The sequence below is a fragment of the Misgurnus anguillicaudatus genome, chromosome 16 (genome assembly GCF_027580225.2).
Source record: "Misgurnus anguillicaudatus chromosome 16, ASM2758022v2, whole genome shotgun sequence".
Classification (NCBI taxonomy): Eukaryota; Metazoa; Chordata; class Actinopteri; order Cypriniformes; family Cobitidae; genus Misgurnus; species Misgurnus anguillicaudatus.
In genome coordinates, this window is record NC_073352.2 from 33,297,724 (window position 1) to 33,319,772 (window position 22,049).

At 38.3% G+C, this 22,049-nt stretch overlaps 1 protein-coding gene across 2 annotated transcripts in view; it reads left to right on the forward strand.

The window, feature by feature from the left end:
- The window catches only part of LOC129421936 (uncharacterized), a 42,570-nt gene that overhangs the window by 18,289 nt on the left and 2,232 nt on the right, over positions 1-22,049 (forward strand). For both annotated transcript variants that reach the window (XM_055177539.2, XM_055177540.2), the window contains exons 10-15: positions 3,272-3,394; positions 7,960-8,095; positions 12,783-15,100; positions 17,357-17,544; positions 17,764-17,887; positions 20,276-21,053. In XM_055177539.2, the coding sequence (XP_055033514.2) occupies positions 3,272-3,394; positions 7,960-8,095; positions 12,783-15,100; positions 17,357-17,544; positions 17,764-17,887; positions 20,276-21,053 (3,667 nt within the window). The remainder of the gene's footprint in view (positions 1-3,271; positions 3,395-7,959; positions 8,096-12,782; positions 15,101-17,356; positions 17,545-17,763; positions 17,888-20,275; positions 21,054-22,049) is intronic.

The following is a 22,049-nucleotide window of genomic DNA, read 5'->3' on the forward strand; positions in this document are numbered from 1 at the left end:
AGAATAACACGGATATTGTATTTTGCATAAAATTAAGAATATACTTTTAAATACTGACCTGATATAATACTGATTTTGGTCATTTCTTTTTAAAATGGTGTTTATCGCATTTTGGAACCAAACTCTTCATATATAGATATAGATATAAATATAGATATAAATATATTTATACTAATATGCACTCCTTTATATCTCAATTAGGGATGCACCGAAATGAAAATTCTTGGCCGAAACTGAAAAAGAGGAAACCAAGGCCGAAAAAACGAAACTGAAACACCGAAATAAATTATTATGCCAATTATTAGTACAAATGCATTTATGGCTATAACTGTGTACTAACTTTACTAGGGGGTTTGTGACGGATCACAAAACTCATGGTTTGGATCACATTATAGTTTTTGAGGCACGGATCGGATTATTCTTCAGATCAGCAAAAAGGGGGTGGGGAAAATCTAATAACAAATCAAGAAATTGCAAACATTTATAAAAAAAGAACAAAGTTGCACATTAATAAGGGCTAACATTAGCATTAGGTACAGAAATCGATCGAATTAAATAAGTTATGACACTGTCTTTATTGTATAAATTAAATATATTATTATTTTTAGAGCTACAGAAGTGATTTTCTCTTTGTCTTGGGTTGTTTGATTAACATTAATGACACAGACTTAAGTAGGTTAATTGAGGTTACTGTCTCTTTTAAGACCAAATAAGCACAGACTGGTTTATGAATATAATCTATACATACACTTAAGACATAAACAAATGTTTTTATTAGAAAAAGAATACTTTGGAGATCATTTTGTTTATATGTGCCCTGTCAATAACAGAGAGATTTTACTCTCACTCGTGTGCGCACTATTGAGGGCACTTATATGCGCGCGCGCACACACAGAGACCGAGGGCGAATCCCAAACAGCGCAACATAAAAACGTTACGTTTGTTTTTCATTGCTCTATTCGGCAAATGTATGTTAATGGACTATACAGTATAAGACAAATTTGCGCGACTCTCTAGTTTACACACCAAGAGTTCTGATCTTTGAACGGCGTACTCACTGTGATGATCACGTCTGGACTGGACACATTCAACCACATGTGCATCTGTGCGTAGAGACAACTGCTCACTTTAGCGCCTTTTTGCGGTTAAATACATCCACATGTTGCTTCAGACAAGCACGTGCAGGTCGCGGTTTCTGTTTGCGTCATCACAACATTTCGGCCGTATTGTTTCGGTGAAAAAAGTCTTTCGGCCGAAAATGCTCTTTTGGGCCATTTTCAGCCGAAAATTTTTGGTGTCCGAATATCCGGTGCATCCCTTATCTCAATATGTACATTTGAGGTACTACAATTAATTCTTTAGGTGCAAAGGTGTACTTTTTGTGTACCTCCCTGATAACAGCGACACTGTAAAAAATTGCTGTAATTATGTAGCTGGTTGCCAGTAACTTACTGTAAAAGATAAAGAAAAAAAGATAAAAAAAATGTTTCATGTTCATTCAACTTTGAACAAACTGTTGCCAGTAAACATAAATATAAATTACAGTAAAACATAAATTACAGTAATACCCTGTAATACTGTAATTTCTACAGACTTTTTTTACAGTGTAGGGATCATTTTTACTGACTTAAATAAATTTTAGAAATCGGTGTTATAATGTGAAAGGACTGCATTCGCTGTCAGATTCAACAAGTTTTTATTATTAACTGGAAGTATAGCTTTGTTCAGATGTAGTTTTACTTTAGTAGACTGAGCAGTTTATAGGTCCATCCTACAGTTTCAGAGTAGAGTCCCTATAGGACTACACCCACATCTCTCTATGGCTAAGAAATCATATTTCAGTTAGACTGCCCCCAGATAATTCACTTTAAACATTTGTTAAAAATATCCCTGCTTTCCGTTTCTTTCCTCTGCTGTCTCTTTCTTTCTCTCTCTCTCTCTCTCTCTCTCATGGGAGCTTCAGTCAATGCACTAATGTCACCTCTCTCTCCCATCTCTCTGTCTCTCTCCCCGCTGTTGCGTCTCTGTTTTCTTACATGCTACTATTCCTCTTTTTCTTGTTTTTTTTCTCTCTCAGAGGACACAAGAGCAGAGGTCAGTGTTGTGATGTCAGTGTGAGTTTTGTTTGAAAACCATAGCATGATTTCTCTGGGATGTCTTGTTTTCAGTATAGGAAGAGGATATGGAGGTTTGACGTCACACATACCATCCACTAATGTTTCAAATCAATTCTCTTGCAATGTTCGGTCATTGAACAAAAATAGGTCCTATTAATCTAATATATAATTGCAAGCTTAGTTGCACAAAACCACTTTTATATTTCTTATTTATTTATTGGGCTGACAAAAGTTGAATAAGACAAACATAATCAAACATACCAGTCAATGCAGAAATCTTTGTTACACATACAGTAACATTGTCTGTGTGCTGGTGTGTCTCAAATGACACGATACAAATGAACTGAATTGAGGTTTTGCCATGTGCTGTTTTGAATTTGTTAAATGCTGAGTTATGCATTTTGTGGCCAAACAGATGTTTTAAATTTATTATAAAAATGTTTCCTCTAACTAAGAGACTACCAACCTATTTTTGAACACATAAATGTCTTATTTCCATGAACAAGCCATACATTTTATTTTAAAATTGCGTTGATGTGAAAAAAAAGTTTAAAGTGAAAAAAAAATGTCTGCAGCTTTTCCCACAGATCTGAAATATACTTGTGGTGGTAGCCGATAAATTAGTACCCACCGAATACCCATGTTAAACCTAACCTAATACTTTGATTAATTGAACATTTTATATTAATTTTAAATTAAATTTCATAGGTCCAACCACCCCAAACTCTCTTTGCCATGAACAAAGCGGACACTGTTTGTCAAAAGACCTTACTGCTTTGTACTGAAATGAAGTAATACTTGTAAAGATGACACATGTGAAAGGATTTATTAATATTGTGAAAAACTATCAAACTCAAAATCTCATCACGGAAGAACAAAATAAAAATTTGATGCCAGATTTACTTGGGTGGTTGTTAATATACCTTAAGTATAGTCAATGTGTGGGAAACACTGTATTTTTTTCATTCCATGAAATAAACTCACAAGCTCTAATCATTTGTTTGTCATGGTTTATGTAACACTTTGTGTGTGATGTTCTGCATGTGTTTGTTTGACATGACAATTTGCCACTCAAACAACAAGATGAAAATTTCATGCATTTTTCTTCTCACACGCACATTAACCTTTCTACTGTCTATCTGTGGATTCATCAGGTGTGTTTGCAGAAGCAGGGTCTGGAGAGAGATCTAGAAGATGTGAGAGGAAAACTAAAGAGCACCGAAACTGACCTGAAAGAGAGTCAGAAGAGAGAGACCCAGACTGAGTCCAAACTCATGGTACGAAACACGAATACACTTAATCTAGTCTAGACTAGATCTCCTATTGCTTAAAAAAAAACTATACTTTCACCCTCACACCATTTAAAGGACGCCTATTGTCCGATTTACGTTTTTACATTTCCTTTGGTGTGTAAGTGTGTGTTAGTACATGTTAACGATATGCAAAATGTTCAAACCCCAAAGTAAACGATAACACAAGTTATGGTCTCCAACGTAAATCTCTTTTCTTGGACTACAACAAACACACGGATTGTAGTTAACAGTTTACTTCCTGGGATTGGTGATGTAGACAAGATCGATATTATCATAGTTCCTCCCGCTTTCTCACAGCCTGTAAATTAACTGTTAGCAACCGAATATTTTAAACATGGTAAAGAGCGTCACATTTCTGGCTGACGTCAGAGGTATTCAGGCCAATCACAACATACAGATTAGCTGGCCAATCAGGGACACAGCGCTTTTCAAATCGATGAGTTTTGTACAAAATTATTGCGTTTGAGGAAGAGAGTGAAATCTGGAGCTACAAAAATGTATGGGATGTGGAAAATGATGGGTTTTTTTTACCATAAACCACGCAAACACATTGTATTATACCAAATACACAAAAAACAATGAAATGGGTGCACTTTAATCAGAAGAACAGCCTAAATGATTTTAAGCCGAATTTTGGTCCTTGGTGAGTCGCGTCTAGGACAACTTGGAGGTATCGTACACTGGAAATGCACATTAAATGGCGCGAGCTTGGTCAGAAAGCGTCTACTTCAAAATGCTAAATATACATTACAGTGTTTCTGCTACATACGTTCTATCGTGGCGGCCCGCCACGCCTAAAACATCCCAGCCACGCCTGCGGTTGTGGATAGAAAGGATACAGCAAATGAAATCTCACCGGATTAACACTGTTTTGTCCTAATCCTTCACCCAAACCCAACTCTAAACACAAAATTTCACACGATTGTAGGATGTATTTGTATCTCATTTGGCCAGAGCCGCGGTTCTCATCTTTATAATCCTACCTCTGTGCGTCTGGTGTGTGACCCCCTTTAGGGGCTCCGAATGTTTGAAACAGTGTTGGGGGTAATGCATTATAGGTAAGAGTGCATTACGTAATAATATTACTTTTCTGAAGTAACCAGTAAAGTAACGAATTACTTTTTAAATGAACACATTAATATTTGAGTTACTTTTTTAAAAAAGTAATGCAAGTTACCTTTTTTGTTTTAATTAATTTGATAAAAAATATATTGAATTAAACTAAATGTATCACATTCTGTACGTACATGCCTGTGTGGGAACAGTTTGAGTCAGAAACTGAGATGGCAGGCCAGAGCTCGACATTTTTGTGATGAAATATGCAATTTCTAAATGCAGAACTTTTCAGTCATAAAAACACCTGCAAGGTCTGAAAGAGATCAAACCTCAGCCAAGAAAAATAACTTAAAAGTAACGTAAGCATTAGGTATGCCACAATTCTCAGTACAATATTGAAACATTCGGTTCGCCCCCCACGGTCCAATACGCGCATGTGAATTGCGGTTTTTTTTTTTTTTTTTTTTTTGTTTTTCCAACCAAATCTCTCAGTTTTATATTTCCTGCACTTTTGTTAATGTGCGCGCCTGTGTGATCTGTGCGCTAGCTGCTTGCAATGCTGGTGTCAGATTTCATTCGCGCGCACACACACCCAACAGAAGTACAACAACAAAAAGAAGCAGCACCACTGTCTTTTAAATCTGAGGTGTGGATTATTGGCGCAAGTAGATGACATACAACATCAATGTAAAGATGCAAATTCGCGTGGGGCAACGCGAATTACGCAAACACGCGTTATTTGCCTCAGACACGTCTTCCACGCAGGTTGAAAAAGTTCAACTCAAGAAGAGAATGCGCATGATGCTAAAATAAATCCCACCAGTAATCTTGATTGGGGAACGCATTTTTGGTTTCTACACAGACAGCATGATGTTGAACTTAACAGAAGTGCAGTAAGGTATAGCCTTCATTTACAATGTAAATTAAAATTTACTAAGTACAGGCATATAAAATGGCCAATTTATGTAATGTGATGAATTCACATGTTCCACAGTTTGAACACTGTAGGATATCATTTTTATATATATTTATTTAATTATATCTTATACATTTCTAGTGTATTAATAGAATAATATAAAATGGTTTTTGAATTTACATAAAATAAAGAGAGCTGCAATTAAAACCAGTATTTTTGCTTCTTAACATCTCGCTGTTCCTGTTACCTCAGCATAGAATCATTTAAAAACACTTTAATAGGCAAAGGCATCAGAACCGAAATCGAATCGAAAACCGTGGACAAGAACCGAAAATTGTATTAAACCATGAACTAAGTGTATTGTTGCATGAAAAGTAACGCAATAAGTTACGTGTTTTGGGGAGTATTTTAATATTGTAATGCATTACTTTTAAAAGTAACTTTCTCCAACACTGGTTTGAAAGTCCAAAAAGCAGACATGGGCAACCCAAAAGCAATCCCCAAGGCTATTGATGATATATACTTAACTCATTCACCCCCAGCCTTTTTGAGAAAAGTTGCCCACCTGCATTTTTGTGATTTTAACACTATTTTCACAAAATTCCTTGCAGGAAAAATTATTTTCTATAAATATATAAACATACAAATTATATCAAATTAAAGAACACACCCTCTGCTTTCAAACAAACAATAAACAAACAAACAAACAAACAAAATGGGGAAAAAACGTTTCATTATATATTTACTTTTTCCACTTAATTTAACCACTGAAATATGGATATTTCTCTTCAAAAATACAACATTTTGAGCAAAAAGCTTAAAAAAATTGCGTTTTTGTAAAGGAATTTATGTTAGAGATCAGACTCAGAATGACTATCAAACATAAAGGCAGTTAAAATAAATCATTAATCTTTTTAACTTCCGTTTTTGATAAATTCGGTTTGGCGCCATCTGGTGGATAAAAGCGGTATTACACTTTCACTTTGAAATTCGTCCAGAAAGGCATATTTATTAGTTAAATATGAACTCGTAAATGACGAGATAACTCGTCAATGGCGGTGAATGAGTTAAAGGCGAAGTGCACAATGTTTGAATGCCAATGTTGACAATTGAAATCACCAAAACAAACACGCCCCTTACCCCTAAAAAATCTGGACCTTCTTTTGATAGACCCGCCCCACACATACGCAACCCGGCAAGGATGTTGGTTAGTAGAAACGCCCCTTACTGCTGATTGGCTACAAGTGTGTTTTGGTAGGCGGCCCACCTCCCTTTTCCAAAGCGTTTTTCAAACATTGTGCACCTGCCTTTAAGTATTATACAGCAAATCGAATGGCCTTTACAAGAAACTAAACGATACTTACAACAGTATCATCAATCATCTAAAACCATCCATGTGCCCTACTTAGGCCACATCTGCACACCAGGCCAGAGCGTTCCCCATCCGATTTTTTCCTTGTTCTTAAAAAAGTCTGTAAACACGGGTCGTCTTAAGAAATATCTGCACACGAAACCACTGAAACCGACTCAAATTGATGTAGTATACATGCCAGACCAGTTTGTGGCGCTGTAATTCTGCCACAGAGATACACTAAAAATGGCGAAGACTTTGAGCATGCGCATAAACCTTGTTGTTGTCCATAATCATTTGTTGTTTACCGCAAGGGTGTCATGTTCAGATTCATCCACTCTTGGACCCGGTTTCAAAAAATAAAGGTTTCAGGCTCCCAAAACATTGGATTCGTCTGGACAAAATGCTGATTTGATATAACATTTTTACTAGTACAGGCTCCGTGAGGATGGGCTCTTAAAAGTGTGAAAGAGTGAGATAAGCAATTGTATCTCATATTGTAGCCGTTGGGTCACAATTGATGAAGAAGTAATAAATAAATACCTTTTCTCTTTATCTGAGACAACACTTTATGTCGTGTCTCCTTCTCACAGTGCCTTTCAGTGGTTTTAAAAAAATCAACTTTATTTTTTAACCATCCCATTATACTTTATCTCAAAATCTTGTTATGTTATAGTAGTATACTTTTATAGTTCAAATGAGCCGAGAGAGGACACAAACAGGCCATTGCTCCCAGCTCTACAATACTGTTATTGACTCAGCAGATTTCAGTCTCAGATATAGCACCATTATCTTATTATGACTTATGTTTCACGCTGGGGCTGGGACATAATCTCTTTATTTTTAGACTATGTTCAGCATGAGAGCCTTGTATTATAATTACAGAAACTTTTTTTGTGCTGTATGCACATTTATATACCACAGAAACCAGCCCTTGAGGGCATTGTAATATTATATGCACATATCAGGCTGTGGATATTATATTGCACTTTTGGTGAATAATCTCTTTGTCCAATTAAATACTTTCTTTGTGTGTATTTAGGTGTGTACCTTTGTCAAACATAACTTATGTTGAGCATTATTTTTTGCCTTAGATTGAGGCCAGTGTATTTTAAATGAATTTATAATGGATGCTTGCCTATGAATTGTGTTCTTTTGTTTAACAAGCTGTTCTTGTGTGCATGCACTTCTTATCCTGTACTGCAGGAGGCGCTCAGAGAAAGCGAGACTCTTACTGTGTCTTTGGCGCAATTGAAAAAACAGGAAAAAGCTCTGCAGGAGGAAGTGAAAAGGTTGACAGACGAGCTCGCCGAGGCCCTCAAGCTAATAAAAGAATTACAAGGTGAGGCAGCGCACAAGCTCTTTCTCACGGAAAAGAAACTGTAGCTGTGTCCCAATTCACCTGCTTCAGGGTTCCCATGGGTCCTTGAAATCCTTGAAAGTTTTTGAATCTGGGGGAATTCAAGGCCATGGGAAGTTTTTAAAAATATACATACATAGATACAGGTCATTGAAAGTGCTTGAATCTATTTTATGCAAAAGTTTTCTGGAAAAAAATCCATATTATTCCTTGTGTTGTGTAGGATGAAATCATACAATTTTTTGAACAAGTGCTAAACTGTTCGCTTTAAATACTTATATCTTCTGCATGCGAATGATGATTCATACCAAAATGCTTTTTTGCATAATTGTGTTTGACGCATGAAAACGTCTCGGGTTACGGATGTAACTGTTGTTCCTGGCGACGGGAACGAGACGCTGCGTCTCCCTTGCGCTACTTCCTGCGTCCCTGTAATGCCTTGCTTTCACTTGAAATGTGTCCCCACATTTAGTCCTTGAATTTGAGGGTATTTGACCTGGAAAGTCCTTGAAAGGTCCTTGAATTTGAAGTTAACTAAGGTGTGGGAACCCTGCTGCTTATATTATGCCCTAACAGTATGTACTGTTTTTTGTATGTACTGTGTTGTGAAAGTACATACTTTGAAATGCATTGGGACAACCTAATGTGAAAGGGAAATGACCACTGTTGCCCAGGATGATGCTGTGTTGATCTGTAAGAAATACAAACATTAGAATAAAACTCGTCTTTGCATTTAAGCATTTCTTTAATCATTAATTCTTGTTTTGTTTACTATATAGTTTAGGGTACTTTTTTCAGTGACGCATCATTTATTTAATTTCTCAATTCTGTGTACTCTAGAGTGGAGTTGTGGGTGGGTAAAATCAGCCGTTTTGAGTGTCCATGAATTCGACTTTGAATTTTCACCTAAAACAGACCATCCTGTAACTTTACAGATGATTCTCATTTCAACATACTACGATTTGGGACGATTTAGGATGAATTGTAGACAAGTTGTGATGCAGTGTAGTGTGTGTTTTAGTTGTCGTGCCTTGTGCCTTATCCTATTTGTTTGTCTCCCCCTGCTGACCAGACTTGTTCTAAATTCATCTTTCAACAGTCTGTGATGATTTAAAGCGGTGGTTCTCAGACTGGGGCTCAGTTTTATGACATTTTATAAAATACAGTAATTTATCGTAATCTCTCTGTACACAAACAACAGAAAAATATAGCTACCAACCCACAGCACTACATAGTATTATTTTATAAGTTTTCTTTAAAGGGGGGTTCAACCGTATTTCATGCATTCTGACTTATTAACACAGTTCAAGAGTTGTTTACTCATGCTAAACAAATGCAGAGAGTAAAAAAAACAGTTGGACGTGTTGCAGAGTATTTTTGTGCTGAATGCACTTTGCCAGGGTTCGTACAAGTTTCCGAGGATGTTACGTTATAGGCATTACTTCACGTGACAGCTTTGTTTTTATCAAGACTCAACAATAGCATTAAAGAAGTGTGTTTTTGGATGTAAGGAGAAGAAAGCCAGCATACAGGGCTCCTGACTGCCACCAAATGGTGACATTTTGCCACCAAAATTTGAGAGCGTGCCATTGAATTTTACATCCAGTCGCACATGTGTGACCAGTTAATTTTACCTTTTTTGTGATGTGACACTGAATTTGAAATAGCACATTGTACTTTCTGCATTTATATTTATAGTATTTATTAGTAATACAGTGGAAATTTGCAGAAATGTGAATATTTGGTTAGCATGTTGATTTATGGTGTGTGCCCCTAAATTTTCTGGTTGCGCCCCTAAAATTTTCAGTTGGGGGCCACTGTGCTCCTAGTGAAAAAAGTTAGTCTGGAGCACTGCATTATGGAAACAATGGATTTAGTTTGTTTATCTGGGGTAGCAGCAGAGTTTTGCGTGTGTGTTTGTTTAACAGTGGATTTCATTGAAAAGTCCCAACTGGGTCATGAATTTTATGTGGTAAGTAAGACTTCTGTGTTATGTTGGAAATAGGCGCGTAAGTGCATATGATTCACTACATGTTCGTGTCGTTTATATAATAAGTTATCCAGTCAGTGTTGTATAAATATAGACTCGTGACTCGCTCCTCCCGTAGCTAGTAACTCCTCATTCTGATTTTTTTCTTACATTATCCCAAAAAATCGGTAAAGCTGATCTTTCTTTTATAAACCTGATAAAACTAAATACTTTTCAGAGATATGAAGGGTGTAATATAACTCTATAGGTACTCCAGATTAACATCAGATGCGCAGAAACAGCTTGTGTTATGGGAACTTTAACTCAAATTCTAAGTTTGCATTGTTTTATGTCATGAATTTTCTTTGGGGGGGTGCAAAGGGTTGCACCCTACACAAGTGGGAGGGCACGCTGAAAAGTTTGATAACCATTGATTTAAAGGAATGATTAACCCAAATATGGGGGTGAGTAAATTATGAAAGTATTTTCATGTCACCCCAGATTTATTTGACTTAATTTCTTCAGTTAAACACAGATTAATAATTCTATATTCTTTTTATATTATATATTTTTATATTATATGGCATCATATTATTTTTGTATATGGAAGCCAACACGGCGAAGCTCAAGAAAGGGCATACATTTATTATTAAAGTAATCCAAATTACTCCATTGGGTTAATGTATGTCTTTTATATATAATATATTTATAATAGGGCTGTCAATAGATAAAAAAATTATTCTAGATTAATCGCATGATTTCATGAGTTAACTCGCGATTAATCGCAAATTAATCGCACATTTTTATTCGTTCTAAATTTACCCAAAGTTAAATTACCAGAAAAATTACCACATCCATACATTAAATTACCACATCAATACCTTAAAATCACTGATAAAACTATAAGATTTAGCACACACGAAGCAAAAACATCATCAAAATATGTTAAACTTGTTTTCTTTTGTTTGATTGACATTGTGACAGACTGCTTAAAATCTAAGTGATCTAATGTAATGTTACACATCAGATATTTTTACCCAACAGTTAACCAAACATTTACTTAAGACATAACAGATTATAGATCCTACCTGCGTGAATTCTTATCAAAGCAGATATTTGTAAAACTTTAATTTTGTGTAGATGTCTATATATCCGGGTCGCGCACTCGCGCGTCTGTGTGCACGCGCTTCAGATGTCAGTCAGTCAGCGTGAGGAGATCGCTTTTAAGTCTTGTCGCTCTTAATAACTCTTTAACAATAATCAGGTACCGAACTTTATCTCTCTTAATGACTCTTTTAACATCAAGCAAGTCCTGCAGTCTATTTTCTAAGTCATGCATAAAAGCGAAACCAAAATGAATAGAGACACATCTTTGCATTAGATTAAGCATCAGGAGGACGGGAACGTTACACCTCAGACGTATAAATAAAGATCATTTCAGATGTCCAACGAGCATTTAGAGCATTGGATTTGCTAGACGATTTGGTTAATGTTCTTATTTCTATGAAAACCTTTGAATCATTTAGACAGGGTCACATTTGTCTACGTCTCTTTTCATTCAACTATGGGCTGGACCAAGGGTCAAACAGAAATTGCGCGTTGCGTTAATCGGCGTTAATAAAATTAGTTGCGTTAAAATGAATTTGCGTTAATGCTTTATTAACGCGTTAATTTTGACAGCCCTAATTTATAATAATCGATTCTTCGATTTATTGGTGTTACTCCAGCCAAATATCAAAATCATCCTCAAGAAATCCGAGATGCATGTATCCATCATACGAGCACATTTGGAGTCGTGTCGGTGGATGTCCTTGCTTTTCCGGGCTGATAGTGGTGCAAAACAGGGGTCGGGGAACACCTTCCGACTTGGAAGCCCAAAAAGTACATTCATCCTTCACAGAAGTAATCCACATGGCTCCAAGATAAAGGTCTTCTGCGGTTAATGGTGAGTTTTTTTTTTATCGATATTTTAAACTTTTTAAACTATAATAACAAGCTTCCGATAACGAGAGTCACTGCCCAATGTACGTATGGCAACCAACGCTCACTATGCTAAAACACTCTCGTGAATCGTGTGAGTCCAAGATGGGGCAAATAACTAAAGCTAGTTATAACAGTTTAAAAGTATAATATGGATATTTTTCTGGCATCAATAACCCACAGAAGACCTTTATTTACCCCTTGGAGTCGTATGGATTACTTATGTAAAGGATCAATGCACTTTATTGAGGTTTAAAGTCAGACGTTGTTCCCTGATCCTTGTTTTCTACCATTTATAAAGCTTAAAAGAGCAAGGACATTTACTAAAATAACTCCAAATGTGCTCGATGATGATGGATATATGTATTTCGGATTGCTTGATGGTAAGTACATCCTGGCGTAATTATGATATTTGGCTGGAGGTATCCCTTTAAGGCAGGGTAGGCAACATTGGTCCTGGAGTGCCGATGTCCTGCAGAATTTAGCTCCAGCTCTAATCAAACACACGTGGACAACTAATTATGGTCTAAAGAGTCACCTTAAAACTACCGGTAGGCAAGGTTTTATCAGGGTTGGAACCAAAATCTGCAGGACATCGGCACTCCAGGACCAACGTTGCCAACCCCTGCTTTAAGGCTTGAAAGATGTATGTGCAGGTATGTGAATGCAGTGGCTTGATTTCCCTCATTTCTGTGTTCTGGATTTGTCTTTTTCCTGTAGCTCAGCTGGCTGCTCCTCCTCCACCCATTTCTGCTCCTCACTTCAGCTCCGCTGGAGACTGCTTCCCTCCCTCCGTTTCCATCCATCGTGACAGTTCTCCCCCATACCACCACTCCGCTCAGAAAAAGAGAGCCCCACAAACAAGCCGAACAAGAGTAGAGGAGAGGATGAAGTACCCCTCGGGCAGAGAGCCTGGAGAGGGCATAGATTCCGAGCAGATTGGGAATTTTGGGTCTGAGGAGTCACAGAGGTTTAGAGAAAAAAGTGTCTCACTTAAACGAAGTGACACTGATGTGGACATATCGCTGACTGAACAAGATACCGGCATAGAGGACGTGGACACAGACTCACTCACGTCTGATTCAACCATCGGAACAATGTCTAAAAGTGAAGATATTACACGCGACATAGTGGGAAATATAGATAAACGAGACACAGCATCTCTAAAAGATCTAAAGAAAGAGAACTCTGAGCTCCGCGATGAACTCCGAGATGTTAAATACGAACTTCAGAAGCGTCTCGAAGACCTGGAGTCCCAGAGGAGGGCCGAAACCGAGGCCAGGACCAAACTCAAACAACTGAGTCGCAAACATTCGACCCAGACAGAGCAGCAACGTGCCAAAGCACTTGAGCTCAAAGACAGCGTGGCTAAACTGGAAGTCCAGCTGGAGCAGGAGAAGAAAGAGAGCACAAAACTACAAGAAGCTCTCGATGCGTTAGAAAGAGAAGCTGAGAAGAGGCAGGAAGAAAAGGAGAAAGACCAAGATGAAAGCACAGAGCTGAAGGAAGTCATAGCTGAGATGGAGCAAAAGAAGATGTTTATGGAAGAAGAAAAGAAGAGAATGAGAAAAGACTTAGACGACCTTCAGCTCAAGCTTGAGCAGGAACGAGAAGAACGGGAACGGGAAAGAGAAGAGCAGATGAAGCAGATCCAAAAAGAGCAAGAAGAACGACTTAAGATCACACAGCTTCAAGAAGAGTTGGACAATCTGAAGAGATTCGGTCGTTTAGAAGAAAAGATATCAAAAGAAAATCTTCCAGTCACATATTTACAACTAGAATGCCACCCAAACACTAACAATGCCGAAAATAGAGACTCGGTTCCTTCTCCTGAATCTATCTGTGTCTCTGTGAACCTTCACAACACTATGGTCTCCAAAGAAACCAGAGCAATGGAGCTTATTATGGATCTTGGAGCGCAAACTAAACCAACGGGAACAGCGAAGGAAGAAGTGCTACAGGCGATAAACTCGGAAGCTGCAGATTTGGACGACACTACCGTTTTAGTTTTAGAGATCGAGCAGTTGAGGGTGGCCAAGGATCGAGAGTCGGATAAGGCAAAACAAGCACAAATAAAGCTGGAGGACCTACAGAAGCAAGTGACCACTCAAACCAAGCACCTGACTCTCGCTTTTGAAAGCCAGAGCAAGCACATTGAGAACCTGCTGAGAGAGTTGCTTGAGAAAGAGAGCGCCCTCCAGAAGCAAGAGGAGGAACTGCAGAAATGTCAAGAGAAAATCACTCTCCTTGAAGCACAGCGCACCGGAGTAGACATCGTTTTTAGTGAGGAACCTTCAACAGAGATCGCAAGAGAACTAAGCTGTGATTCTGTTATTAGCAACATGAGCATAAGCGACCAAGAAATGTTTAATGACAATACGATGCAAACGTTTAAGAAGGACTTGCGGCCTGGTGTACACCAAGGCGTTGAAAAAACCAACACTATGGATGTATCCGATAAGCTACGAAAGCCGTGTGAATTATATGTAAATTCAGACACACGCTGTGAACACGGTTCATCCTCTAGTGTAAATCCTGAAGGACTTGAACTTTCAGAGGTATTGACGACCAATACTGAAAACTCGCATGTAACTAGTTCATGTTTGCAATACGACCAGTCAGAAGTTATTAACTTGCTACCTGACGTCCCAGAACACTCCACAGATGATGACCGTGAGCTGGAAAGGATGGCAAAGGAATTACAGGAAACTCAAATTCAGCTGAAGGCTCAGAATGAGACGCTTGGTTATAAAGAAAACGTGGCCAAGAAAGAGCTGCTATCTGTCAGACAAGAAAATGAAGAGTTAAAATTGAAACTTAGACAGCTGGAGAAAGATGTTGCTTTATCCTTAATGAACACTGAAAACAGTGACGTAAAAGGATTTCCAGACAGTGCCCCCTCAGGACAGGAGGAGTCGGTTGTTTCTAATAAAAACTCTAAAGATGAAGAGATGAAGGAAAGGAGAGAAACTGATGAGAGCATAGGGTGTGAATATGAACGCAATACTACAGCAGACCTTCATTCTCTGCAAGAGCAGGTACGTTTATTGGTTTGTGGGTCTTATTGTGAATGATTCATCAGTGCACATTATTACAAAGAGAAATTGTGTTTGTCTTTATAATCTATGATTATAATCTCTGCCTTTGAAATTACTATACTTTCTGGCTGACATAACACATGATATTAATGTTTATAATGTACACTCACCCAAAGGATTATTAGGAACACCATACTACTACTGTGTTTGACCCCCTTTCGCCTTCAGAACTGTCTTAATTCTATGTGGCATTGATTCAACAAGGTGCTGAAAGCATTCTTGTTGGCCCATATTGATAGGATAGCATCTTGCAGTTGATGGAGATTTGTGGGATGCACATCCAGGGCACGAAGCTCCCGTTCCACCACATCCCAAAGATGCTCTATTGAGTTGAGATCTGGGGACTGTGGGGGCCATTTTAGTACAGTGAACTCATTGTCATGTTCAAGAAACCAATTTGAAATGATTCGAGCTTTGTGACATTATGCATTATCCTGCTGGAATTAGCCATCAGAGGATGAGTACATGGTGGTCATTAAGGGATGGACATATTCAGAAACAATGCTCAGGTAGGCCGTGGCATTTAAACAATGCCCAATTGGCACTGAGGGTCCTAAAGTGTGCCAAGAAAACATCCCCCACACCATTACACCACCACCACCAGCCTGCACAGTGGTAACAAGGCATGATGGCTCCATGTTCTCATTCTTTTTACGCCAAATTATGACTCTACCATCTGAATGTCTCAACAGAAATCGAGACTCATCAGATCAGGCAACATTTTTCCAGTCTTGAACTGTCCAATTTTAGTGAGCTCATGCAAATTGTAGCCACTTTTTCCTATTTCTTGCTTGAGATGAGTGGTACCGGGTGGGGTCTTCTGCTGTTGTAGCCCATCCGCCTCAAGGTTGTGCGTGTTGTGGCTTCACAAATGCTTTGCTGCATACCTCGGTTGTAACGAGTGGTTATTTCAGTCAAAGTTTCTCTTCTATCAGCTTGAATCAGTCGGCTCATTCTCCTCTGACCTCTAGCATCAACAAGACATTTTTACCCACAGTACTGCCGCATACTGGATGTTTTTCCCTTTTCACACCATTCTTTGTAAACCCTAGAAATGGTTGTGCGTGAAAATCCCAGTAACTGAGCAGATTGTGAAATACTCAGACCGGCCCGTCTGGCACCAACAACCATGCCACTTTAAAAATTGCTTAAATCACCTATTCTGACATTCAGTTTGGAGTTCAGGACATTGTCTTGACCAGGACCACACCCATAAATGCATTGAAGTAACTGCCATGTGATTGGTTGATTAGATAATTGCATTAATGAGAAACAGGTGTTCCTAATAATCCTTTAGGTGAGTGTATATAAATGTGAAATTTGGTCTTTAAGGGTAGAAAAACAATTGATCTGAATATTATAAAGAGATGTCAATAAAGCTACTTTAATAAAGATATCACTACAAGTAGTATATACTAATAGTAATATCGTTCAACGTTTCTTCAATTTCAACATTTAACAACTTGAACAATTAATATTATCAGTTAAAAGAAAAAGAATTTAACGCATTGTGCGTGTCCACACGTGCCTGCAGACATTTCGCCACTTTTCGATCCTTAATTTGTGAATGGCCTGTAAATAACGCAAATTATTGCTGCCCTTACAGTCAATGTGTCAGAAATGGCCACTGTGGTAGGCTAGATCAAAAGGAGACAATCTAACCTCTTTGGATATTAATCATTTGGACTGATCGCATGCTCTTTGTTGTGTGAAAATTTGATAATGTATGAATCGCGATTCTGTTGTTGATCTGTTGCGGCTGTTTGCACGTTCAAATGAATGCTTTTACCGAGTCACAAACAACCGTCAACTGTATTTCTACTCAATGACAATTTAATATTAATATCATATCATCAGTTAACGGTTAATGTTCAGTTAACAAGCTGCGTCTGTAACATCCATTACACAAGTGCAATGTTTCAAGTTTTTTTTTGCGGTGATGACTGTGAGGAGCTTAGACCCGTGGCATGGGTCACGTAACCGCGGTATGGCGGTTATCCAGTTACCTCCCCAGGCCTACTCTGCACATGTAGGATTTTATGACATAACCATTTTGAAACAAGGAGTTTAAAGCAATACTGTCCCATTTCTATTTGTGACATCCGATGAATATTGGTTTCAGCACAGACATTTTTTAGCGGTACATCCTTGGTTTTTATGTCATATTCATTTCTTTTCATATTTGGTGCGTCTCAGATCCAGGCACTAAAAGACCAAATCCAGAACCTCTCCGAGCAGAACCGGACACAAGCTGAAGAACTTGAGCTCTGGAAGATCTCAGCCATGGGAGAAGCAGAGAACGACAGTTCACCGTCCATCACGCTAAGAGAGTTTGAGATTTTCCTTCCCTGCAAGTCTACCAAGCTGCGTGCACAACAGATAGGGTAAAAGAGATTGAATTGGAATTTGTTTGAAATTAATTAGCGATAAGAATTATAGTCATGGAAAACTGTTTATTCATATTGTATTCAAAAGCAGTGTTGGGTACTTAAAGTGAATAATGGGTATGTTGGGCCTGGAATGTTTTGGGGAGTAACACATGTTCTATATAAGAGAGATGTTTATACACAACTCTTCTGGGTTTCTTCATGGGTCTACTGTAGGACCATGAAGCATCAGCGCACTACAGACACAACACATCAATGTGGATTAAAGGACGGGAATAAGACCAATTTAGCTGAAACACAACTGCCACATGGTCTGACTGAATCTCTGAAGCTTGCTGAGGTAAAAAAAATATTTATTGCAACAGGACTTCTTTGTGAATATAAACATCCTTTATTATTCTTTGAGTCTTGCTGACTGTTCTGTTTAAATTATTTGGAGTGTTTTGTGATAATTAAGTAAGGGTTAATGTATAGCCAGCCATTTGTAATCGGACCTTGGGTTCACACCAGGCGTGTTTGAGGCGTCAAAATCGCGTCTACACGCCTAGTTTGCCGCTTGAACAGTTTAAGCTTAGTAACTTCATTCGCACGACATTCATCGAGTCATCGGGACATTCCCGGAGAAATTCGGGTCATGGGACAGGCTTCCGTGACTCCACTCGCTTCCTGTAATCATGTCACTACTAGAGCAAGCTCCTGATTGGTTAACACAGTGCGTTTTTCCACCAAAGTTCAACGTTTTCAACTTGCGCGTTTGCTGCGGCAACTTTCAATTTGCGCCATTCGTACGAACTAGACGCGCAAATGAGGCGGAATCGCGTCTATCGCGTCGTGCTAAACACCTCATTCGTGCCGCAAGACCTCTAGATGCGCGTCAACGTGTCTTCATATTGACTTAAAGGGATACTTCACCGATTTAGCATTCAGCTTTGTATCTGTAGAAACCCGGCAGTATTACTGAATGACCATGTTTCCCTCCCTCACTTCCCCCTGAGAGGAGAGATATCTGCATTTTGGTTCTGCAAAAAAGTCCTCCGATGATGTAATATGACGATTTTTGCATCATCGGAGGACTTTTTTGCAGAACCAAAATGCAGATATCCCTCCTCTCAGGGGGAAATGATGGAGGGAAACATGGTCATTCAGTAATACTGCCGGGTTTCTACAGATACAAAGCTGAATGCTAAATCGGTGAAGTATCCCTTTAATATTGAAATCACTCGCGCTGGACCCTCTACCGCGGCTGGTGTGAACGCAGCATTATGATAACAACTGGCTGCTGTACTATCACGCTTATTACACGGCTATTTACCTCATAAGTAAGGTAACCCTATAGTCACATTAGCTACAAAAGTGAGCCACACCGAGCGACACGCACTCACTTGATGGGCGTTCCTTGGCTAGTATCTAAAAGCGGTATCAAACGTCAATTAAGAGGCATTGGTAAGTTACAATAACGATGTTTTTGGATTTAAAATTATTTATTTCTCGATAAAAGTAACAAAATATATGAGATAAAATGCCAAACTTATTAGATATATACAGAAATACGCATGTTCCGACATTTTGAATTATTTTCTTTGACTTGGCCACAGACCTACGTCACGCTGCCCCTTCACTCTGATTGGCAGTCGCTTTGTCGCATCGCTCAGCAATTGCGCAGCAGCGAGCTCATCGTTTGTTGCTGGCAAACGGCTGCTCCCGCTGAAAATGAATGGTAGCCTGTCGCTCTGTCTCTTGTAGCTAATGTGACTGGGGGTTTAGGAATAATAAATATTGATTTGCAATATTTTATTTGCTTATTTTTAACAAATGCAGACCTTCTGTGAGGAAAAACCATTTAACTCTTTCCCCATCATTGACGAGTTATCTCGGCTTTCTTGCCAATGAATCGTTTTTATGGCAATCCATTTTCCCACTACTATCCACTCGGTGGCGCTCTTACCCAATTTATAAAGCACAAAAGCATCCACTAAGGCCAAAAATTGTAAATCTCTGTGTATGTTTTGATTATGGCTCTGAATTTGATCTCTAACAAAAGTCCTTTAGAAAAATGCAATTATCAGCTTTTTGCTCAAAATTTAGTACTTTTAAAGCAATCTACCGTATTTGAGAAGTGATAAAAATATTGAGGCTTTAAACGATTTCTTTTTTGTTTGTTTAAAAGCATAGGGTCTGTTCTTTCTTTTGATATATTATATGTTTATGTATTTAAAGAAGGAACATTTTCTGGAAGGAATTAAACTTTTGTTAAAATCAAGATAAGACAAGACGAAAGAGAGAGTTAAGATGAGACAAGACAAGACGTTTAAATGTCACGTACACACTATTTGGTTTAATCATTTGTAAATATAATGTTAAATATTTATGTTAATATTTGTGTAATATTAAACTGTACCTGTCAAACTGATTAGCATTTGGGTTACCGTGTGTTATTATTTTTAAGTGGTTGTTATCTGGGAATAACAAACATGCAAATGTCACGACTGGCCAATCAACTGGTGTTTCCTTGAACGCCATTTAAACCCAGACTGCAAGGGCCTGCTTGAAATATAAAATATATAATATTATATATATATAATATAGCCTTATTTCTTTTGACATGGCTTTATAAATTATAATACAGTATTTAATACAAAATAGCGCTGTAGGGAACATGTGGTGCTGTTTACTTGCAGATCGTTGAAATGTAGTTTATGGGCTAATAAACCCTTTTGATTTTTTTTAGGGACTTGCGACTGGAAATGAAAAACCGACGGACCTAGAAAACACTCAAGAATGTGAGCGCACTTCTGTTAACCACAGCGATGAAACGACGTCAGATGTAATGACTAGTAACACTAAAGATGGACTGTTAGATCTTCAGCAGATTGCCAAAGCAAACAGACAGGAAGATGCCTTAATCAATGTTTCCATTTCAAGCAAATATCAGACCGATGTAATCAACTCGAAGCTTCACAGGAGTGATCCTTCCCAGAATTCTGACTTATGTACTGTAGATAATCAGATTGAAACAAAAACTGTTGCTTTGCATAAACACGAGTATCATCATGGAAATGCAACAGATAAACCAAACAATGGCCATGCTGCTAAAGTGGGTTCAGTATCACGCAGAAATGAGTCTGCTCCGGGTCAAAGGGCTGAGGTCAGTGAGGTCACTGGAGATCCTAACAGGACAGAGGTCCAGGGTGTCCACAGTGCGTTTACCCAAACAGAGGAGATGGGTGACCCTCCATTGAAACACCCGCTTATCCACACCAGCACCCAGACTGATGACGTACAGCTGGACACTGATGAAGACGAGAGTGATGAAGAACCCACTGACTCTCCACCTCTTTCTCCCACCCCACTGTCTGTTACAAATCAAACGCTGTTGTCCAAGGCGTTCCCCATGACCGACCCGGCTCACCTCGCCGAGCGCATACGTCAAAACCGCAACCGCATGTCTGCCGCTTATGATGACACAGAGTACGAACCGTACGGCCTGCCAGAAGTTGTTATGAAAGGTGAGATTAACCCTCACGACTAATATAGCTATAATAACATAAATAAAGAGTTTGGTACCAAAACGCAATAAATCCATTTTGACTAATTTGGGTAAAAATGTGTTTTCTATACCAAGAAAGTTAATGATGAAAACCACCATTTTCTGTTGCAAACTTTCACATAGCATCTTTAGGTTATAATAATATAACACATTCAAATCCATAATTTGATTTTATTTAGGGATGCACCGATAGGATTTTTTTGGGCCGATTCCAATTTAAACAGACAACTTCTGGCCGATGCCAATACCGATATTAAACACTTGTATACAACACTATACAGTTGGTCTATTAGCTAGTTTATTTCTGCATCAAATTATTTTTACTGAACATGGATTGGATCTAATTAACATTCAACTGACCAACATAATAAGAGAGGCACAAATTAAGCTAAAACAAATATAATAAGACAGCATGACAACCTTCAAAGGTGTTTTTTGCTATTCACCATTTATTTTATTAACATCATTAACTCATTTTTTACATATAATGGATTTCTTTATACAGTTAATTAATAAACAATCGGTATCGGCTTTTCGTGCTATTGCCGATATGCAGATGGTTTCAAATTCATCAAAAATCGGCCGATAAATATCGGTGGCCGATACATAAAATAAACATTAATGGCATTAATCAAAACACTTAATATTAACAACATTGTCATTGCTGCGATCAGCTGTAAAATGTTTTGGTCCTGCTTGATTTTCATTGACTTTGAGTAAAATAGTGGAAATTATTTCATAAGATCCCCTGGGGTCAATGTGTTAGCATGACAGAAGCTTGATGCTGTCGTGTGAGAGCAAGCAACAGCCGTCATTTTTCCATCTCCCGAGTGGCTCTCAGGTAAATTATTAGATTTTGATGGCTTACGTTTCTTCCCCGCCACAGAAAACCACCACAGGTTTATCAATGCCATCAAAATATTATTTTGTTTTTGTTTGTTTTTTGATCACAAAG